This window comes from Cynocephalus volans, chromosome 3 (assembly GCF_027409185.1).
Source record: "Cynocephalus volans isolate mCynVol1 chromosome 3, mCynVol1.pri, whole genome shotgun sequence".
NCBI lineage: Eukaryota > Metazoa > Chordata > Mammalia > Dermoptera > Cynocephalidae > Cynocephalus > Cynocephalus volans.
The window spans coordinates 19,705,419-19,723,521 of NC_084462.1; the positions used below are offsets into that span (position 1 = coordinate 19,705,419).

The 18,103-nt window shown below is 45.4% G+C and overlaps 1 protein-coding gene across 1 annotated transcript in view; it reads left to right on the forward strand.

The window, feature by feature from the left end:
* The first annotated feature begins 329 nt into the window (after positions 1–329).
* Positions 330–18,103, forward strand: part of FOXK1 (forkhead box K1) — a 65,470-nt gene continuing 47,696 nt past the window's right edge. Inside the window, exon 1 of the mRNA XM_063091494.1 lies at positions 330–883. Coding sequence (XP_062947564.1) covers positions 330–883 — 554 coding nt within the window. The remainder of the gene's footprint in view (positions 884–18,103) is intronic.

The following is an 18,103-nucleotide window of genomic DNA, read 5'->3' on the forward strand; positions in this document are numbered from 1 at the left end:
ATCAAAACTTTCCGGTTAGACATTTCGGGGGGGTCCTCCCTTCGTCCCCCAGGATGGGGGGATCTGCAGCCCGCAGCTAGGGACAGTAGGCAAGAGGCCAGCCCCAGCGCGGGAGCGGAAACCCAGGCCCGGCGCGGGGCCCCTCGGCGCGGGCCTCAGCCCCGGTCCCGAGCGAGCGCCGGGCGGGCGGGGCGCGTCGAGGACGGGTGGGCTCCGCTCCGCGCCGGGCGATCCGGCCCGGGTTTCCGCGCCCGCCCCGCGCCCGGCTCCCCGCCCCCCGCGCGCCGCCGCCGCCGCCGCCGCCGGAGGCCGCTTGGAGCTGCGCTAACATGGCCGAAGTCGGCGAGGACAGCGGCGCCCGCGCCCTGCTGGCGCTGCGCTCGGCGCCCTGCAGCCCCGTGCTGTGCGCCGCGGCCGCCGCCGCCGCCTTCCCCGCGGCCGCGCCCCCGCCGGCCCCGGCGCAGCCCCCGCCCGGGCCGCCCGCAGCGTCCCCGCCGCCGCCCGCCCAGCCCCCGCCCGGGCCGCCGCCGCCGCCGCCGCCGCTGCCGCCGGGCGCCACCGCGGGCTCGGGCGCGGGCGCGGCGCCGGCCCTGGTGGCCGCGGCGGCCGCCTCGGTGCGGCAGAGCCCGGGGCCGGCACTGGCGCGCCTCGAGGGCCGCGAGTTCGAGTTCCTCATGCGGCAGCCCAGCGTCACCATCGGCCGCAACTCGTCGCAGGGCTCGGTGGACCTGAGCATGGGCCTGTCGAGCTTCATCTCGCGGCGCCACCTGCAGCTCAGCTTCCAGGAGCCGCACTTCTACCTGCGCTGCCTCGGCAAGAACGGCGTCTTCGTGGATGGGGCCTTCCAGCGGCGCGGCGCGCCCGCCCTGCAGCTGCCCAAGCAGTGAGTGCCGGCCCGCGACCCCTGACCCCTGACCCCTGCCAGCCGGAAACCCGGGGTCACTCCCGACCCCTGCCGGTCTGCACCCCCGGTGTCACCCCTGATTCCCGCCGGCCTGGACCCCCTGGTCATCCCTGCCCCGCCTGTGTCCCACAGTCACCCCGGACCCGGCGTGGACCCTTGGGCTGCCCCCACTCCCCGTCCAGTCTGGGTGACATGAGGCAGTGGGAGGGTGTCGCTGGGGAGGTGTAGAGTCCCCGGGAGCAGCGGCAGTCTCCCGAGGGCCGGAGCGCCCGGGTGGGAGCCCCTGGCAGCTGGGGCAGGTCTGAACGGGCAGAGGCTCGGCGGGGAGCGGCCAGAACAGGAAGCGCCCTGCCTTAGTGTACCTCGAAAACGCGGGTGAGGAACGCGGGACGCCCTTGCGAGCTCCTCGGATGGAGCAGCGGGACCCGGAGCTCTGGGGAGGCGCCTCAGAGCAGTTCGATTCCCCTGGGCTGGACAGACAGACGCGGTGAGGTCCGGACGCCCCAGTCCTGTGGATCCCTCACCTTCCTCTCACTTTCCCCACCCTCTGCACTGCCCCGGAGATCCTGGACCTCAAGATCTGTTGATCAGGAGAAAGCCTGTTTAATTACTCATTTCCTCTGTAGGCACTTTCTTTTTCTATTTAGTAATTGCTCTAACTCCTCATTAGTGTTTATACTTCTTCAGTATCCTTCGTGCTCAAGAGTTCTTTGTCTAATTACTCTCTCCTTTATACACGTGCTGCATCCAGGGAATTTTTGCTGGGGTAATTCCCAGGGCCCAAAGTTTGTTTCTATAAACTCTTCCCCATTCTAGGGTCTTGGCATGTTTGGTTATAAATATTGTATTGAATAATTTTCAAGTGCAGCATCAACATTACTCACTCCTACTTAGGGTGTGAGAGGGAAAGGAGGAGTATACCTTCATTTTCCAAACGTGAAAGGTATGCATTTTGGTAAAATCAGGAGGCACCAAATAACAGTTTTTCTGTGCCTTAGTTATTACTCTGTTCTGTCTTTTTGACAATCTACACACTTTCTCCATACTCTGGGCCGTTAAATGCATTTCCTGGCCAATCTCTCCTCTGGTGAGAAAATGACAGGTAAACAGATCCTGTCTCCCCTCCTGAGGCCTGTTTCTGCTAATGCCCTTTATATAATTCAGGTTCTGTAAGTGCTTCCATTAAACAATCTTGCTTTCAGGGTTTCCTATCCCAGCTGTTCGACAGTATGCTCCTGACTAGGAGGATCCAGCTTACTGAATCTTGAATGAGATGATCATACTAGTATTTTCTCTAACTCAAGGGGACAACATTTGAAACCATAGAGTCCTCAGATCATCTACCGAATAGGCCAGTACCAAGTCTATTATTTATGAAGTGTTATTGGTGTATCAGTGCCTTGCAAATTCATGCTCCAAAGAGCTTGCATCCTTAGTGGGTGCATTATGGAAAAGCATCGTGGTGTATGTAGCTCACAGGCGAAACATTTGCCCACTCACTGATTTGGTGCTTTAGATATGCTTGAAGTGCTTTGCCCCACTGTGCCCATCTGTCTTTATTTGACTTCTGCTGTGCTTCTGAGCAATATCTGTGTAGGCAGTGATGTAAAATTTACAAGAACAAAACAAATGTGCAAAAGAAAAAACGTTCAGTAGGTGTCCATAATACCCTCCTAGAGAAAAGCTGTTTGCTTCTGAAAATTGTCGAAGCCTGTCAACAAACATGTTTAGTAGTTCAAGTGCTTTTACGTTATTTTTATTTTAGAATACTTAAACCTAAGTAGTCGCATATATAAGAACAGGCCATCATAAACTTCTTTTTTAGGGTTAGGTCAAGGTTCTTAGGCCTGTTGCATTGAAGGTAATCAAGAAATTTTAAGGAATTCTAAGCCAGGAAGTTGGATACAGAAGGTTTTGTTACCCCAAAATGGGAAATTCATCACTGACTGTAAAAGAATGGCAGTAATTATTGTGCCTATTTTCTCTCAGGCTTTGGTACCCAGTTTTGCCATTAATATTTGAAGTTATGATTGCTTTACCATAAATGGCAGATTGTTGTGTTGTCCTGGAGTTTTGTTGACTTGACTAGGCTGGGATTTGGTGGACTGCAGTCACCCAAGGCTTGGAGAGTTCTCATTGTGTTGGTGCCCACACCATTTCTCAAAGCTGTCTAGTCCTCAGACATTTTCTTCACCGCTCCTTAGGAGAGGTGATAGCCACATTGGTGACATTTGCACACACCACACACTCCTCTGTTCAACTCCCACTCAAGAGATACCAGAATTTACCCCAATTTGTTACTAGAATTGTATCTTTCCAAATCTTCAATACTTTTAATTATTGGTAGGAGAAAAATGACTTGTGACACAGCTTAGGCAGAGCTGCATGTGCCATACTTGGAGCATTTCTTCTAGACCATAAGCTCCCTAAGGCTGGAGCCAAGAACTTATCTTTAACCAGAGACTCAGTGCAGGACCTGGCTGGCGATAGGTATGTAACAACTGTTATGTTTGTTGAATGACAAACCAGATGAATGTGCGGTTTCCATAAGAGAAAAATACTGCCATTGATTTAGCTTGGTTTCTTAAAATGTACAGTCAGCATGGTGGGGGGGGGATATGGACAGCAGCCTTCTTGGTTATGTAGGTGGATGTGGGGAGTGTGGGTGTGTGTACGCGAGCACGTGCATATGTGTCTGTAGTTCCTGATACCACTTAATTTGGAATTTGAATTTAGCTATTATTTGTGAACTTAAAAAAAAGACTCATAGGTAGTTCCTTATTTGTTCTTTTCTCTTTCTCTGCAAACTTTTCTCCCAGAACTTTTATAGTAAACATGGATTAGTTGAGCAATTGCAATGAAAACAAGACTTCTGTTTGTGGTAGCTTCAAGTGGTAAGATTTACATGGGTGTCTTTGCTTTCCTTATACTAATTTTCTGCAATGACCATGGTTACTTTTTTTATCTTTAACACTTTTTTTTTTTTCTTTTTTGTGACCGGTAAGGGGATCGCAACCCTTGGCTTCGTGTCACTCACACCGCACTCAGCCAGTGAGCGCACTGGCCAGCCCTATATAGGATCTGAACCCGCGGCAGGCGCCGCTGCACTCCCAGCGCTGCACTCTCCCGAGTGAGCCACGGGGTCGGCCCTTCTTTAACACTTTTTATAGCAGAAAATTTCAAACATAAAATAGAGTAATAAACTTTCATATACCCATCACTCAGCCTCAACAATTATCATCACATGGCCTAACTTGTTTTATCTTCATCCCTACTTATCTTTTCCTTCTCCCCTCAGTTATTTTGAATCAAATTACAGATGTCGTATTGTTGTCTGTAAATATTTCAATAAAAATCTCTAAAAGATAAGAATTCTTTTTTAAAAACCACAATGTCATTATCACACCTAAAAAATTAGTAACAATTACTTACTATCATCAGACATCCATCCAATCAGTGTTTGGATTTCCCTGTCTTTGTGATGTTTTTCCTTTTCTTATTTAGTGTATTTATTTGAGTCAAAGTGTGAATTAGGTCCAGACATGGGAATTGGTTGATGTGTTTCTTACATCTCTTTTAACCTGTAGGTTCCATCTCACCCTCTTTTTTGTCCTGGGGTCATCTGTCCTATATAGTTTCCCACATCTGCTTTTACAGATTGGATTCCTGCAGAATCCATTGAGTATGTCCCACTCCCCTGTCATTCCTGTAAATTGGTTGTTGGACCCAGGGATTTGATCAGACTCAGGTTTGATTTTTTTTTTTTTTTTCCCAAAACTATCTCATAGGTGGTGGTGCATATGTCTGTTGGGAGGCAAAAATGTCTGGTTGTGTCCCCTTTTATAATGTTAGCAGCTTTTGATGGTCACTCCCTAGGGCCCTTAATTTATCATCACCTGTGCCTTCTTGTAGTTAATTTTGGCTGCCAGCGTTTGGTCCATAGCTGTGTGGGCATGCTCCACCTACTGAAAGACGTATTGTGAGTGACAGATGTTACGGATCACAGCTTCTGCAAGTGTACCAGGATAAAAAGTAATTAATTGTAACCACCAAAGCATTTTACTACACAAATAATTGTTTTAGGTCCTATAAAAACATAATGGAACATAGTTTCTCATTGCTGTTTCCACTGGTAACTTGAAGAGTATTGGATTAGGTTTTGGCCATCATACAATTAGTTATCAGATTGACATTATTTTCTAATTAATTGGAAAGTGCCCTAGACTTAGTGAGAACAGCAAGTATGTGCCTCACTACGGAGCATCTGGGGGACAGTCATGGCGTTCCTTTTCTCATGGGGTTTCCCTCACCCTTGTCACTCCACTACTGCAGTCCAGAGGGAGCTGCTGGGTCTTATATGACCCAGTGTCTGGGTCATGGTTGGTCCAGGAGAGGGCATAATGTGCCAAGCTGCGTTTTGCACTTGGGACAGGAGGTGTCAGATCAGTCTCTTTTCAGTGGCCGAAGCTGGAAGATGTGCAGACAGGTTGTGCTGGTTCTCTTCTCCATGTGGCAGGAACCAGCCTGCAGAGTGAGGGAAGATGGAAAGAGCAGCACTTAGGGAGGGGGTCAGCCTGTTAGTGACGGAACCGCATAGAAGAAGATGACAGTCATCAGGCCTGATTCATTGAGACCTGGACCACAGTGGCCCTGGGACTGGAGAAGTGTAGATACAGGTGAAAAACCTTCTGAAGGAAGAAATATTCTGATTGGGTGATTGTTTGAAATGAGAGTTTGAACCGGAGGCTGGGAGAATGATAACTGCTGCCTAATGAAAATAGGGAGGTTGGGAAGGGGAGCTGTAGTAAAGGAGGGGAAGCTTTCACTTCAGTCCTGTTATATCTGGATAGTATGGTCAAAATAGAAAATGGGGCATCTTACCTAAATGAAGGCTTTATTCTGGTTTCTTGCTGGTTAGCAGTTATTGTATATCTCAAACGTTTGTTCAGAGTTACACTGTCATCTTGTTAAAACTTACTTTAGAAAGGTTTATGGGAATTAGTGACTTGGGAGCTAGTACACTGAGTTTATGTTGGAAATATGAGCCACTTTCTAGTATCTAGTTCACGTTGAATTTTTTGGGATTATCACCCATATAAGAAAATTCATATAAAGTTAAAAAAAAGTCAACATATGAGGATGTTATTTATCATGTAGTATGTGTTGAATTAAATTTATAATGTATGGGGCCAGCCCCATGGCTCACTCGGGAGAGTGTGGCGCTGGGAGCACAGCGGCGCTCCCGCCGCGGGTTCGGATCCTATATAGGGATGGCTGGTGCGCTCACTGGCTGAGCGTGGTGCAGACCACATCGTGCCGAGGGTTGCGATCCCCTTACCGGTCACAAGAAAGAAAAAAAAAAAAAGAAAAAAAAATTTATAATGTATGAAAGCCTTTGTCTTTGATGGAGGAATAGGGTTGGTAGGTGCTAAAAAGTGTAATGTAGATTCTTAATGATGTTCAAATTTAATACTTTTGAAAAAGACACAGCTATGTTTAAAATTATTTGCTGAAACGAAACTAAAGCATTTGATTTGGAGATACAGTAATTTACTGTTTGCTGTTTTTGCATTTTGTGAATGTCAGGGGATAAACTTGCTAAATTAATGACAACTTAAATTGCAGCAATGCTTCATTTCCATAATTACCCTACATTTAAAGCATTTCATATTAAAATGCTTTTAATTTCCTGGAAATGGGCCCTTGTATTGTGACGTGTTAGGAGGGAGATTTTGTAGTTAATTTTCATTGCTACTGTCACTTTTCATGAGTTTCTCATTTCCTGGTAAAATGTTGCTGATTAATTAAAAAGAAAGAAAAATGGAATGTGTGTGCGAACAGTTTGTGAATTTATAAAGGGAAACTAACAGGCGCGCTACGCGTTTTTGCGTTGCTGGGAGCATGGTGTGAGGGCGCAGCCAGGGACCAAGGTGTAAGAACTTGCCTCACGTGCCCCATGTCTAGAGTGTTGACATACTGCTTTCTTGCAAATGTGTGGTTTTTCTCTCCTAAAAATAATTTCCAGTAGGTAGACAAAACTGATCAATAGACATACAGAACAGGGAAGGGTATTTTATATGTGATTTGATTAAGAAGAATTTTGTTTGCCCCAGCCATCTGTCGTGTGTTTCACCTTGCTGGAAAAGGCACAAACTGTCTTTCATTTATTTCCTCAGAGGGTATTAATTCTTCCCCAGTACTGCAGAGCTGAGCTCTGATCACGTTGCTGCTGTGCTCAGAAACCTTGATGGCTCCTGGGTACCCATAAAGTCAGGCCATATCCCTTAGCAGGAGCCCCAGTGTTCCTAAAGCTTCTCCCCTAACCTGTCAAAGGACAAGATCCTTTTGGGAGCAGAATTGCCTCTGGATATTTGTTTATACCAGCAGTTTTCAGATTTTGGGGGCCTCAGAGCCCTTACACATTCCTGGGAGCCGTTACACATTCCTGGGAGCCCAGAGCATTTTGATTTAATGTCTGGCTTAATGGAAGACAGCTAGAATCTCATAGCTGCTTCTGCTGTTAGTCTGTTGTGATACATTGTTTAGGCTGAAGTATATGAAGAAAATCAAGCTCCCACAGATGAGTATGCAGTTGGAAAAGGGAGTACTATTTGAGTAACATTTTCAGATAACTGTGGATGTTCTTCTTTGATACCGCGGCAAAACTTGACAAGTGGTAGTTTCCTGAAGGTTAATGCAGTATGGAATCTGAAACTACATCATCGGACTTTGTATTCAGTTACATTAAAATCCATTGCTCTGTGTTGCATTTTGAATGAATCTCTTACTACCATGCAGGATTTTGTAACATCATACATTGGCCATTGAGAAAAATATTGAGTTGTGTCGATCTTCTAATGTTGATACATGTATCTTCTTAAGCAAAAAAGTCTTTTTCATCCTTAGGTTCATTTCAGTTGGTAGTTAAACTTCATCCCCTTGAACCCAGTAAATCATGCCTTTTAAAACAGACATTTTTCATAAGAACAGGCTTTTTGATGTCTTTTGATTTTTAAATCTGTTTTAAAAGTTGAGTGACACAGCATATTTTTTTTAATGTGCTTTTTTTGGAGCAGTTTTAGGTTCACAGCAAAAGCATATTTTTATAGAAATTAAAAAGTTATGTAATTTAGTCATTGGCCTTATTAGTATCTTGTGACATAACTTGGCTGAATTTGGTATTTTTTGTACGTTACAGTCGCTTCTTGATTCTTTTAGATGTCACTGTTCATCTTGTCAGTTACTTCTGTTATGGTCCCCTAACCAGGTAGGGTCCTGGGGGCCTCTCTCTCCTTGCTGCTCCCAATGAGCCCACCTGGAGAACCAGGCCGGGGGTGGGGGGCGGGTAATGTCAATGACAGAATGTATTTCTATGGGAACATTCGTAGTTTGGGATTTTTCATGAAACTTTTCTAAGCACACTTTTAAAAAACTGCCACTTCTGATAAACATAAAAATTTATTTTCTCCCTCCCTGACATGAACCCCTGGAGGATATTTCTCTCCTCCTTCCCCTCCTCACAGTAAATCAGTATTACACAGAGGATAAAGCTGATTGTCTATTCTGAAAAAGCTTTGCTTTTTGTGATTTGTACCACAAAGATGAAAAGTCCTTACTGTTTTTCCAAATGTGTAATTGTAATGATGAAGGTGCCTCCGAGACTCTCCCACAGACTTGCATTGCCCTATCTCACAGATATTCTAGGGTTTGGGGGTTTTGAGTGGGGGCAGCATATAGGATTCAAAAATAATTTTGTAGCTTACAGTTGGAATTTTGAACCAACCTTTCCCATAGTAAGTCTCACTTGGTGGTTGTACTTTCAACGTGGGACACCCACCAGGACCCGTTGTGCAGTGAGCGGCAGAATGGCTGTCAGCTGGAGGTCGGTGCCTGCCCGAGGATCTGGAGCCACCAGTGATGCAGGCTGAGATGGTAATGCCCAGGCGGCAGGGGGATTAGTTGTCTATAGAAACCTTCCCAGAAATACACCCTCCAGTCACATGACTCGGAAGCTCACTGATGAAATGAAGGAGCCTCCTGTATGTTACCAAGAAGCTGTGGCTGGAATGTAGTTCCTGGAAACGGTTTGTAAACTTAGTAACTCTTCAGAGCTGATTTTGAAAGAATGTTAAAATGAAAGCTGATGCTACTGCGAACAAAGCAAGCAGGCCTAGAAGTTATAGCTAAAGGAAAATTGCAAAGTAAAGTTTGTCTTCCTCTGCTTCTACCCTTGGGGACGTAAATATCCGGTCTGCTTGGCAGGTATATCCCTGTAGTCGGGAACAGTGACTCATTACAGCTTGACGAAAACATCTTTCCCTTAAGAATATCCAGCTCCCTTTGGTTGGATTCCATATTAACCAAGGAACATTTACAACCCCAATTTGGCTCCTAACCTGTAAGAAGTCTCTACTGAATATTCAGCTTCCTTTGCAATTATATTTTTTCCTGTAAATTGTGTGAACAGATTTTCCAGGCCTGTCTACCCCTGGATTGGCTTATCAGGGATGCTGTGGAGAGCCTGGGACTTTCTGCAGTGATAGAATTGTTCTGTATCGTCCAGTGTGCCAGCTGCTAGTCGTGTGGCTGTTGAACATTTGGAATGTGGCTAATGTGTTTAGTTTTCAAGTTAAATCAAACTAGCTACATGTGCTGCTCACTGGCTCACTGCTGCTCGTGAAGAGATTGCAGATCTGTGGATTCCCAGGCAGCCTCAGTTTACCCCATTTACTCCAGAGGCGCAAGTATGATTTTCTGCAGTATGCTTCGAGGTGAAAAGATCAGGAAAGCCTGGCATAGGCTGTGGATCTCAGGCAGACCCACTAAATAAAGTTGTCTGGTTACAAGGTGTGGTGAGGCCGGAACCTACCCTTTTTTTGAAGGATCTTTTTGAAACGGCTTGCTGCTGAATAAGTTGGTAATTCTCTTCAGTTTCTACCATTCTTGACTACTGATGATAATTCCCTATTCTTGAAGCCAGAGGAAAAAATTAAATCATCTGAGAGATGATTCCTATGTATAATAAAGAGGAGTGACAAGTTAGCTGTTTAAAAAAAATTTTAAAAAACCATGGCCCTCTCTAGCCTGGATTTACTGTGCCTGTTAGTTATTGATGGATTGCATGTGAGTCCAGTTCCTTAATATTTTGATTCATATCCTGGCAACTTTTAAATTTCTTTATAAACACATGTATGTATGTTGCATGTGTCTGCCGTCACATGTCATACCAGGTGGCAGTCATACCAGGTGGCACTTGTTTAATAAGCTTTCCTAGGGCCCCATGCTCATAGCTCATGGACTTGTCACAGTTGGTTGGTATATATTGGGGTGAATATTGGTACTGCGTGTCTCCCTCGGGGGCTGCAAGTCCCACGCAGCAGGGGCTGGTTCTTGAGCGCAGCATCACGTGCCCAGTGCCTTGCCCAGTGCTGGTGAGTGCTGACTTATAGACGTGATCTTCTGTAACCTGCTAGCTCTTGTGATAGGTAAATTCCAAAGTCTTGCTCTTGGGAAGTCCAGAACACACGTTCCTGATCAATGGGAAGAAAATACCTCCTTGGAGGGGTGATTCGGGGGCCCTGATTAGTGCCGTGCATCGCCCTGCAGGCTGCAGTGGTATCTACATCTGTCTGGCAGGGAGAGTTTTTATGGGCCAGGCCTGGAAGTGGCAAATCTCACTTTCACTCAGGCCAATGACCAGAGCTCAGTCCCCAGCCACTCCAGGGAAGGGCAGCATGCCCAGGATGAGGACAGCAGCAGGTTGCTGGACAGCTCACCAGTTCAGGGCAGCCAACTGCAGCCTGTGGGCCAAACCCTGCTAGCCTTGTGGTTGTAAATAAAGCTTTATTGAACACACCACACCCATTGGATTCCATGCTGCCTATGGCTGCTTGGCTGAGTGGAGGCCATATGGCCCACAGAGCCTGCAGTAGTTACTGTCTGGCCTTGACAGGAACAGTGTGTGCACCCCTGCTCCAGGTCACAGATTTTGTCTTCTTTTTTGGATCCCTGTACTGGCCAGCCACCAAAAAAAAAAGGGATTTGTCTTCTTTCATGTCAGTGGATTTTACTGAGATTTGTCAACACCTTTGTGTTACTGATTTTCCTTTATATAGAGCCTCTATATTTCTTGTCATGTTTAACTCTAGGTGTTTTATGTATTTGTTTTAGGGATATGAATGAGATCTTTTTTCCTGTTTCTAAAGGGTTGGTGTGTGGGTGTGTGTGTGTTTGTACGTTTCTTTGGTATGATTTTTATAACGCTAATTTTTTTAATTTTACATTTTGAAAAAATTTCAAGCTTCCAAAGTGGTTATAAGACTAGTACAAATAACTCCTACAAATCATCTACCTAGGTTTTTCCATTTTTAACGTTCTGCCACATTTACTTTAGCATTTTCTCTCTTTAGGTGTGTTATTCGAGAGTGAGCTATATATATCATGCCCTTTTTTCCTTAATACCGCAACGTGAATTTCCTAAGAATAAGGATATTTTACATAACTGGTTTTGTTACTAAATTTAGTGTTAACTTTAACACTGACGTTGTTTTAGTCTGTTTTGTGTTGCTATAACAGAAATACCTGAGACTGGGTAATTTATAAAGAAGAGAGGTTTATTTGGCTTACAATTCTGGGGCAGCTGCATCTGGCACGGGCCTCAGGCTGCTTCTACTCTTGGCGGAAAAACAGCAGGCAGCCAGCAGGTACAAGCAGATCACATGGTGAAAGGAAGCAAGAGAGAGAAAGCACGAGAGAGAGAGAAGGTGCCAGGGTCTTTTTAAGCAACAAGCTCTCACGGAAACTAATAGAGCGAGAACTCGCTCATTAATCCCCCCTCCCCCAGGGAGAGCATTAATCCATTCATGAGGGATCTGCCCCCATGACTCAATCAGTTTCCAACACTGCCACATTGGCGATCAAATTTTCACGAGTTTGGAGGGGACAACACATCCAAACTCCGTCAGACGTGACACTGTTGTCTAATGTACAGTCCATATAGGAGGTTTTTGTCAGTTGTCCCAATAGCATCCCTTGTAGCCTTTTTCCCCCGGTACAGGATCCAGCCCAGGATGGAGTGCTGAGGTTAGCTGTCATGACTTTTTAGTATCCTTAAATCTGGAATAGTTCCTCAGCCTTTCTTTGTCTTTATTGACCTTGACATTTTTAAAGGAAACAGGCCAGATATTTTGTGGGATAGCTCTCATTTTTAGATTTGTCTGATTTGACAAAATCCTGATTAGGACCAGGCTAAGCATCTTTATCTGAAATGCTAGAAAGGGGGCATATGTCTTTCTCAGGGTATCACACACGGAGACTCGGGGTTCTTATCAACATGATTGCTTGGTTTAGGTGTTGTCTGGCTTTTCCGCCAAGTAGTTACTGTTTTTCCTTTTGTACTTAATAAGTAATTTTCAAGATTCAGTACTAATATAAAATAGTAATTTTGTATCTAGTCACATTAACTGTTTCTAGTAATAGTTTTTCAATTCATGTGCTTTCATTTCCTAGGTCATAATCTTCATCTGCAAATAATGATTATTTCATCTCTTTCTTCCATTATTTTATATCTCGTTTCTTTTTGTTGTCTTGTTGAATCGGCTGGAGCCTGCGATAACAGTGAATAAATACCGTGATAATGGGCTCCTTTTTTGTTTCTAGCTGGAAAAGGGATGCTTATGATGAGGCATTTCAGAGTAAATATAGCTTCAGCTGCTTAAAAGCCACTTCCTTAAGGATGACCTCCTGAGTGCCTGGCGGAGGTTGGATCCCACTGGCAGTGTGCTCATAGCATCCCCAGGCACCTCATGGTGTCCTGTGATTATTGGTGTAGATGTTTGTGGCTTTGTTTATCTGATACACTCTTTAAGTTTTGTGAAAGCAGGACCATGTTTTTCTTGTTTACTATTATAACCTCAATACATACCAATATGCTTGGCACATAGTTGGCACTCATAAATATTGACAAGAGGAATAAACAAAGAAATAGGGGAGATCTGAATGCAAAACTAGTCTGTTCTAAGAAAGTGATTAGAGGTTACATTAGTTTAGCTTTTAAAAGATCTGGCTTTGTCTACTTAGCTGGGTCCCCTTGGTCAAGTGACTTAACCTCTGAGCTCCTGTTAGCTCGTCTATAAAATGGTCACACTACCTACTTTGTAGGTAATTATGAGGATTACAAGAGATAGGTTAGAAGTACATACCTCAATTCCTGGCACGTAGAAAGTGCCTAATAAAACTCCTCCACACACCTGCATCTTCATTGGTGTTGCTGTTATTATTGCCATCTGTGAGAGGGACTATATTCATACTGTGAGGCATCTGGGTGTCAGAAGTGAGATTTGTTCCTGTGTAAGAGGAAATGTTGCAGTGGACTATGCTGATCACAGTGGAGTAGCCAGGCCCTGTCTGTCCCTAGCCCATCCAGCAGTGGCGCTGACCACCTGACAGGGCAGCCACGGCAGCATTCTTGCACTGGTTGGAGGATGAGCTTACGATTTCCAAGCTCTTTCTGCCCCAAAGGTTGTATGACAGAGCACAGTAGTACAGTTTTGTTTTCTTCTGTTTTTCTGAGCTGCTTGTCTAGAGAATGGGAGCTCAAAGCACAAGGGATTTGAAGAGAAAAACTTAAGTTATACCTTAAATGAATTTGAATGACCTTTGTGGGTTCAGGGACTGGCGAAGACTTGGAGGATACTGAGAGATAAGGAGGCAGATGTGCTGATCCCCAGCCAGCCTCCAGCATTAGCCAGCTCCATCCTTAAAGTGTTTTGACAGCAAGCTGGGGTGTGGGCATTTCATGAAGGAAAAGTTATGAATTGGAGATGGAAGCACAGAATAGATTAAATAATTCCTGTGTATTTTAAGGCATCTATGCAGAAGGTATTTTTTGTTGGTTTATTTATTTATTAGCTTTTTTATAGATGACCAGTAGGGGGATCTTAACCCTTGACTTGGTGTTGTCAGCACCACGCTCTCCGAAGTGAGCTAACCAGCCATCCCTATATAGGGATCCGAACCCGGGGCCTTGGTGTTATCAGCACCACACTCTCCCAAGTGAGCCACGGGCCGGCCCTCAGAAGGTATTTTTTGAAGTACAAAGGATTATTTAACAAATATTTGTGTACCCACTAAGCATCAAAGCTTGCTCACATTTTGTCTTTTTTTTTTTTTTTTTTTTGAGCCCTTTTTTAAATAAGAGAAACAGCACCTTACAGATGAAGTTGAGGTCCCCCTTGTCGCTATCCCCGTCCCATTTCTCTCACTTCTCCAGAAGCTCCTGAGGAGTTTAACTCTATAGTGCTTTCTCATACTTTACACAACACGTAGATATCTAAGAATAGTACATTGTTTAGTTCTGTGTGGGTTTTTTAATTTACATAAGTGTTGTCATGCAATCTTCTGGATACTATTTGTATTTTCAACTTCTCCAAAAAGATTGCTTCATAGGTGATACTGTCAGACATAAGTAATTGTAACTGTTTCTTCATAACCTGAGCTTTCGATTCCGATCCTTACCGTGGCCTTGCAGCCTTATCTTATCTCTTTCTCTCCTTTTAGCTCTAACCACAGTGGCTTTTTCTCCATTCCCTGAACGGCCACTCTGACTTTCACCACTTCTCCCCTCTGGGTGTCAGATCCAGCATGACTGTGTCAGGAGGGCCTATCTACCCCTGTCCCCCCTCATCCAGGATGGGTTCCGAGTTCCTTCCACCCTGTCCCCAAGGCTTCGTGTGCAGCTTACAGCCTGCCTCTGGCAGCTCCTGGACATCTCTGTACTGGAACTGAATGGGATCTGAAAGGTCACCCTCTGCTCCTCTTGCCCACCCCCTTCCCTCCTAGCATCCAGTTGATTACTGAGACCTGTGATGTTACATGGATTGGAAGGTGAGACTGGCTGTGTGTTGGGTGCTGTGCTGAGGCTGGAAAGACAGACACGATACTCTTTTAGGATATTTTAGGGAGAGTTGGAGAGGGAGGGCTTTTCTGAGGAAGTGATATTTTAGCCGAGATCTAAGTCACAAGCAGGAGCTCTTGATGAGAGGGGTCAGAGAGAGACCTCCCAACAGTGGGACCTCCAGGCACGGTGGCTCTGAAGTGAGGAGAAGGGAAGGTGGGCTGACCAGAGGGAGCCAGAGATTGGCAGGGACGCTAGCCCACCGTGAAGTGGCATTAGTCCGCATGCGTGGAAGGGGCCTCAGAAGGCTCAGAGGAGAGGGGTGATGTGAGTCACGCCCAGGTGCAGCTGCGCAGGCTACGGGGAGAGGTCCATTGACCTGAAGGGCATTAAGCACATCAAGTGGGTAGAACTTGGTGGCAGGCTATATCTGAGGGCACAGGAGGACGACTCAGTGTAGCTCGTGGCTGTGAAGTCATGAAGAGAACCCACTCCTGCAGAGCTCCAGCACAGGGGGCACAGATTCTTCTAGTGTGGCCTGACCTTGCTGTGCAAGAGGGAAGGAAAGGTGTATAAAATTTAAGATGCCCAGGAGACCTGGGTGGATTTTATTCACCTTAGCGTTGGGGACAGAACATCATTAAGAAGAATCGTTTTTATTGTATATGGCAAAATGAAAAGCTTGAATATTAAAACCAAATTATCTGGGGGAAAGCCCCAGGCGGAATGCTGCTCAGACCACTTGAAGTCCCTTCAGTACTCAGGAAGCATTTTTAGCCTCATCTTTCAGAGTATTGTGACTAAAGAAAAGTAAATGAAAATGGAATCGCAGCCTGCTGAGAGCTCTGAAGAAACTGCCCCAACTGTAATTTAATTTGGCAAGGGAGAAAAGTAGCATGTGACAGTCATATAACATTAAGCCCATGAAGGCTAAATGCTCCCAGTGGCTACAAATACAGAAAAAAACAAACATTGTAGGGGAAAAAAAGTATGTGTGTATTCTTATATTTGGAAAATTGGCTACTGCTTGCCTAATAAGATAACTTGGGAATTAATCACTCAGACAATTAATGGTGCAGGCTTCAGATCAGCATCTCACCCTTGGAGCTTTTGCTAATAGCAGTGTTAAAAGCATCTTGCTCCAAGATTACTGATTACATTGTGAGTGAATGTTATTCCTCCTTCAGAGATGGTTAAAGCTGAGATGCAGACATCAGAGGGGTTGTTAAGGTGTCCTGGGAAAGACTGGCATTAACGACTGCAGTCTCTGGTCATGTTCAGCTCACCTACTCCTCTGTTTTCTTCTTGTTGAGCAGTTCCAAGTGTCAGCCACATGGCCAAATATCACTGTGGGGCCTGTAAAATGTAGAGAGAAGCAGCCAGGATGGCTTTCTTGAGACTCTTAATGGAGGAGATGGGTATGTGCTCCTTAGCCCAGCCCCACCCCACCTGGCCAGTGGCCCTGGCTGAGCCGCTCCTCGCCCACTCCATTCACACCAGCAGGAGACTCATTTCCAAATAGAATCCAAAGAGTTTGTCACTAGCTCAGAGCTCCTACATGCCTGGGGCTGTCCTTGGCTCTGGGGATGCTGAATGAGACCAGAACTTGGTCACCATCTCCTAAGAGACAGACAGACAGGGTCCCTGGGACAGCCACAGGGGTGTATGTGAGGGCTGGAGCCACTGACCCTGGGGAGCATTGACGGCTTCACAGAAAGGGGGCACTTGTCTCTGAAGGCGACTAGACAGGACAGAGGAGGAGGGAACAGCATGGGAGATGAATGGCATCCAGGCCTGGGGATGGCAGGGCATAGAGAAAAGAGGGCGGGTGAGACGGCGTTTGGGAGTTGATGAGCTTGGGACAGACGGCGGGTGGTGCAGAAGGAAGACACCTTGAAGCCCCTGCTCCCTCCACCCTGCTCTCAGTGTCTCCCTTAGGACCTGGGCTGGGACTCTGTTTCTTCAAGGCAGTCAGTGTAGTTTATGACTGTGTATTTTTATATTTTTGTGTGTCCTCCATCCCCTCCCCTCACCACTTCTGGAAAGCACGTATGGGAATGTTTCTGTGGCTGTTTGTAAGGATCTGTTTGGGCCCTTTTCCCTGCTGGATGTGTGACTAGAGTGAGCAGCAGCGATAGTGCCCTCCACCTGCCTTCCTGACCCTGGAGTGTGCTGCGCGGGAGGCCCCACGTGAACAGTCCTGCTGCCAGGGAAGTCTGTCTCCAGCCCACCAGATCGAGGGTTTTAGGAGACCCAGCCTCGGCACCTCCAGGGTGCATGGTCCCACATGGTCCCGCGTTCTTTTACTGTCTGGGTCTGTCGATTCTTGTCTGTCACTGGGGGAAGTGTGGATCACCTGCAGACACTAGTTCTGTTCCATAAGCCTCCCTCCTGATGTACTCTTCACCTGGAAGGGATCACAAGGCAGCTCTAACACCTGCTCTATTTACCTTTTTAAATCAATACTTCATCAACTTTTTAATTATAACTCCTTGTAGCTTTCATCTTTTCAGGTTTAAGAATCATAATTTCATTTTGTTCACTGTCACCTAAGAAGCCAGGGAGATTTGAGGTATTATTATCAAGATAACTGTAAAAAATGGGTAAAAAATTGTCTGTAATTTTTTAAAGGAACAGATGACCATCTCTTTGGAGAATTCATCTGTCCAAAATGACTTTTTTCCAGAGGATTTCAATAATATGGTAGAGTTAACAGAAAGTTAAGTCTTGAAGTTAAAAAATTAAAAGTTTTTTAAAAATCAGCCTGCATTCTCTAATTTTTTTAGTCAAAATTCTTGTGTCATTTCTTTTTGTAGGAGCCAATTTTTAAAAGATAGCAAAAAAAGTGCATATGTTAGCTTTATGTTATGTATGTATACAGATTATCTTATTTCAAACTTTTCTGTTATATATGCAATCCATGTTTTTAGAAAAATTGGAAAATACAGCAATATGGAAAGGAGAGGAGCCACGCATAACTCTGCACAAAGATGACTATGAACACCATTTCAGTGTGTTCCTTGTGTCTGATTCTTTTTAAAAAATCCACAGCAGGGACTTCATGGGAACATATTTGCATATTCACAACTGCTGGTGCCTAGAATCCCTATTGGAAAGGGACTTTAAAATACTTTTTTAAAAATACTTTTTTATGTAGATGTTCTGTTTAAATGAGTAAAGTGCTTTGCCTCCATAAGTTAGGTGTTCGTATTTGTGACACTTCCTATACCTGAACAGAATAGGAAGTAGTCTTGGGCGGCAGGCGGGGGCACTGGACGCTGACCTCTGGGGGCCAACTCAGGCCA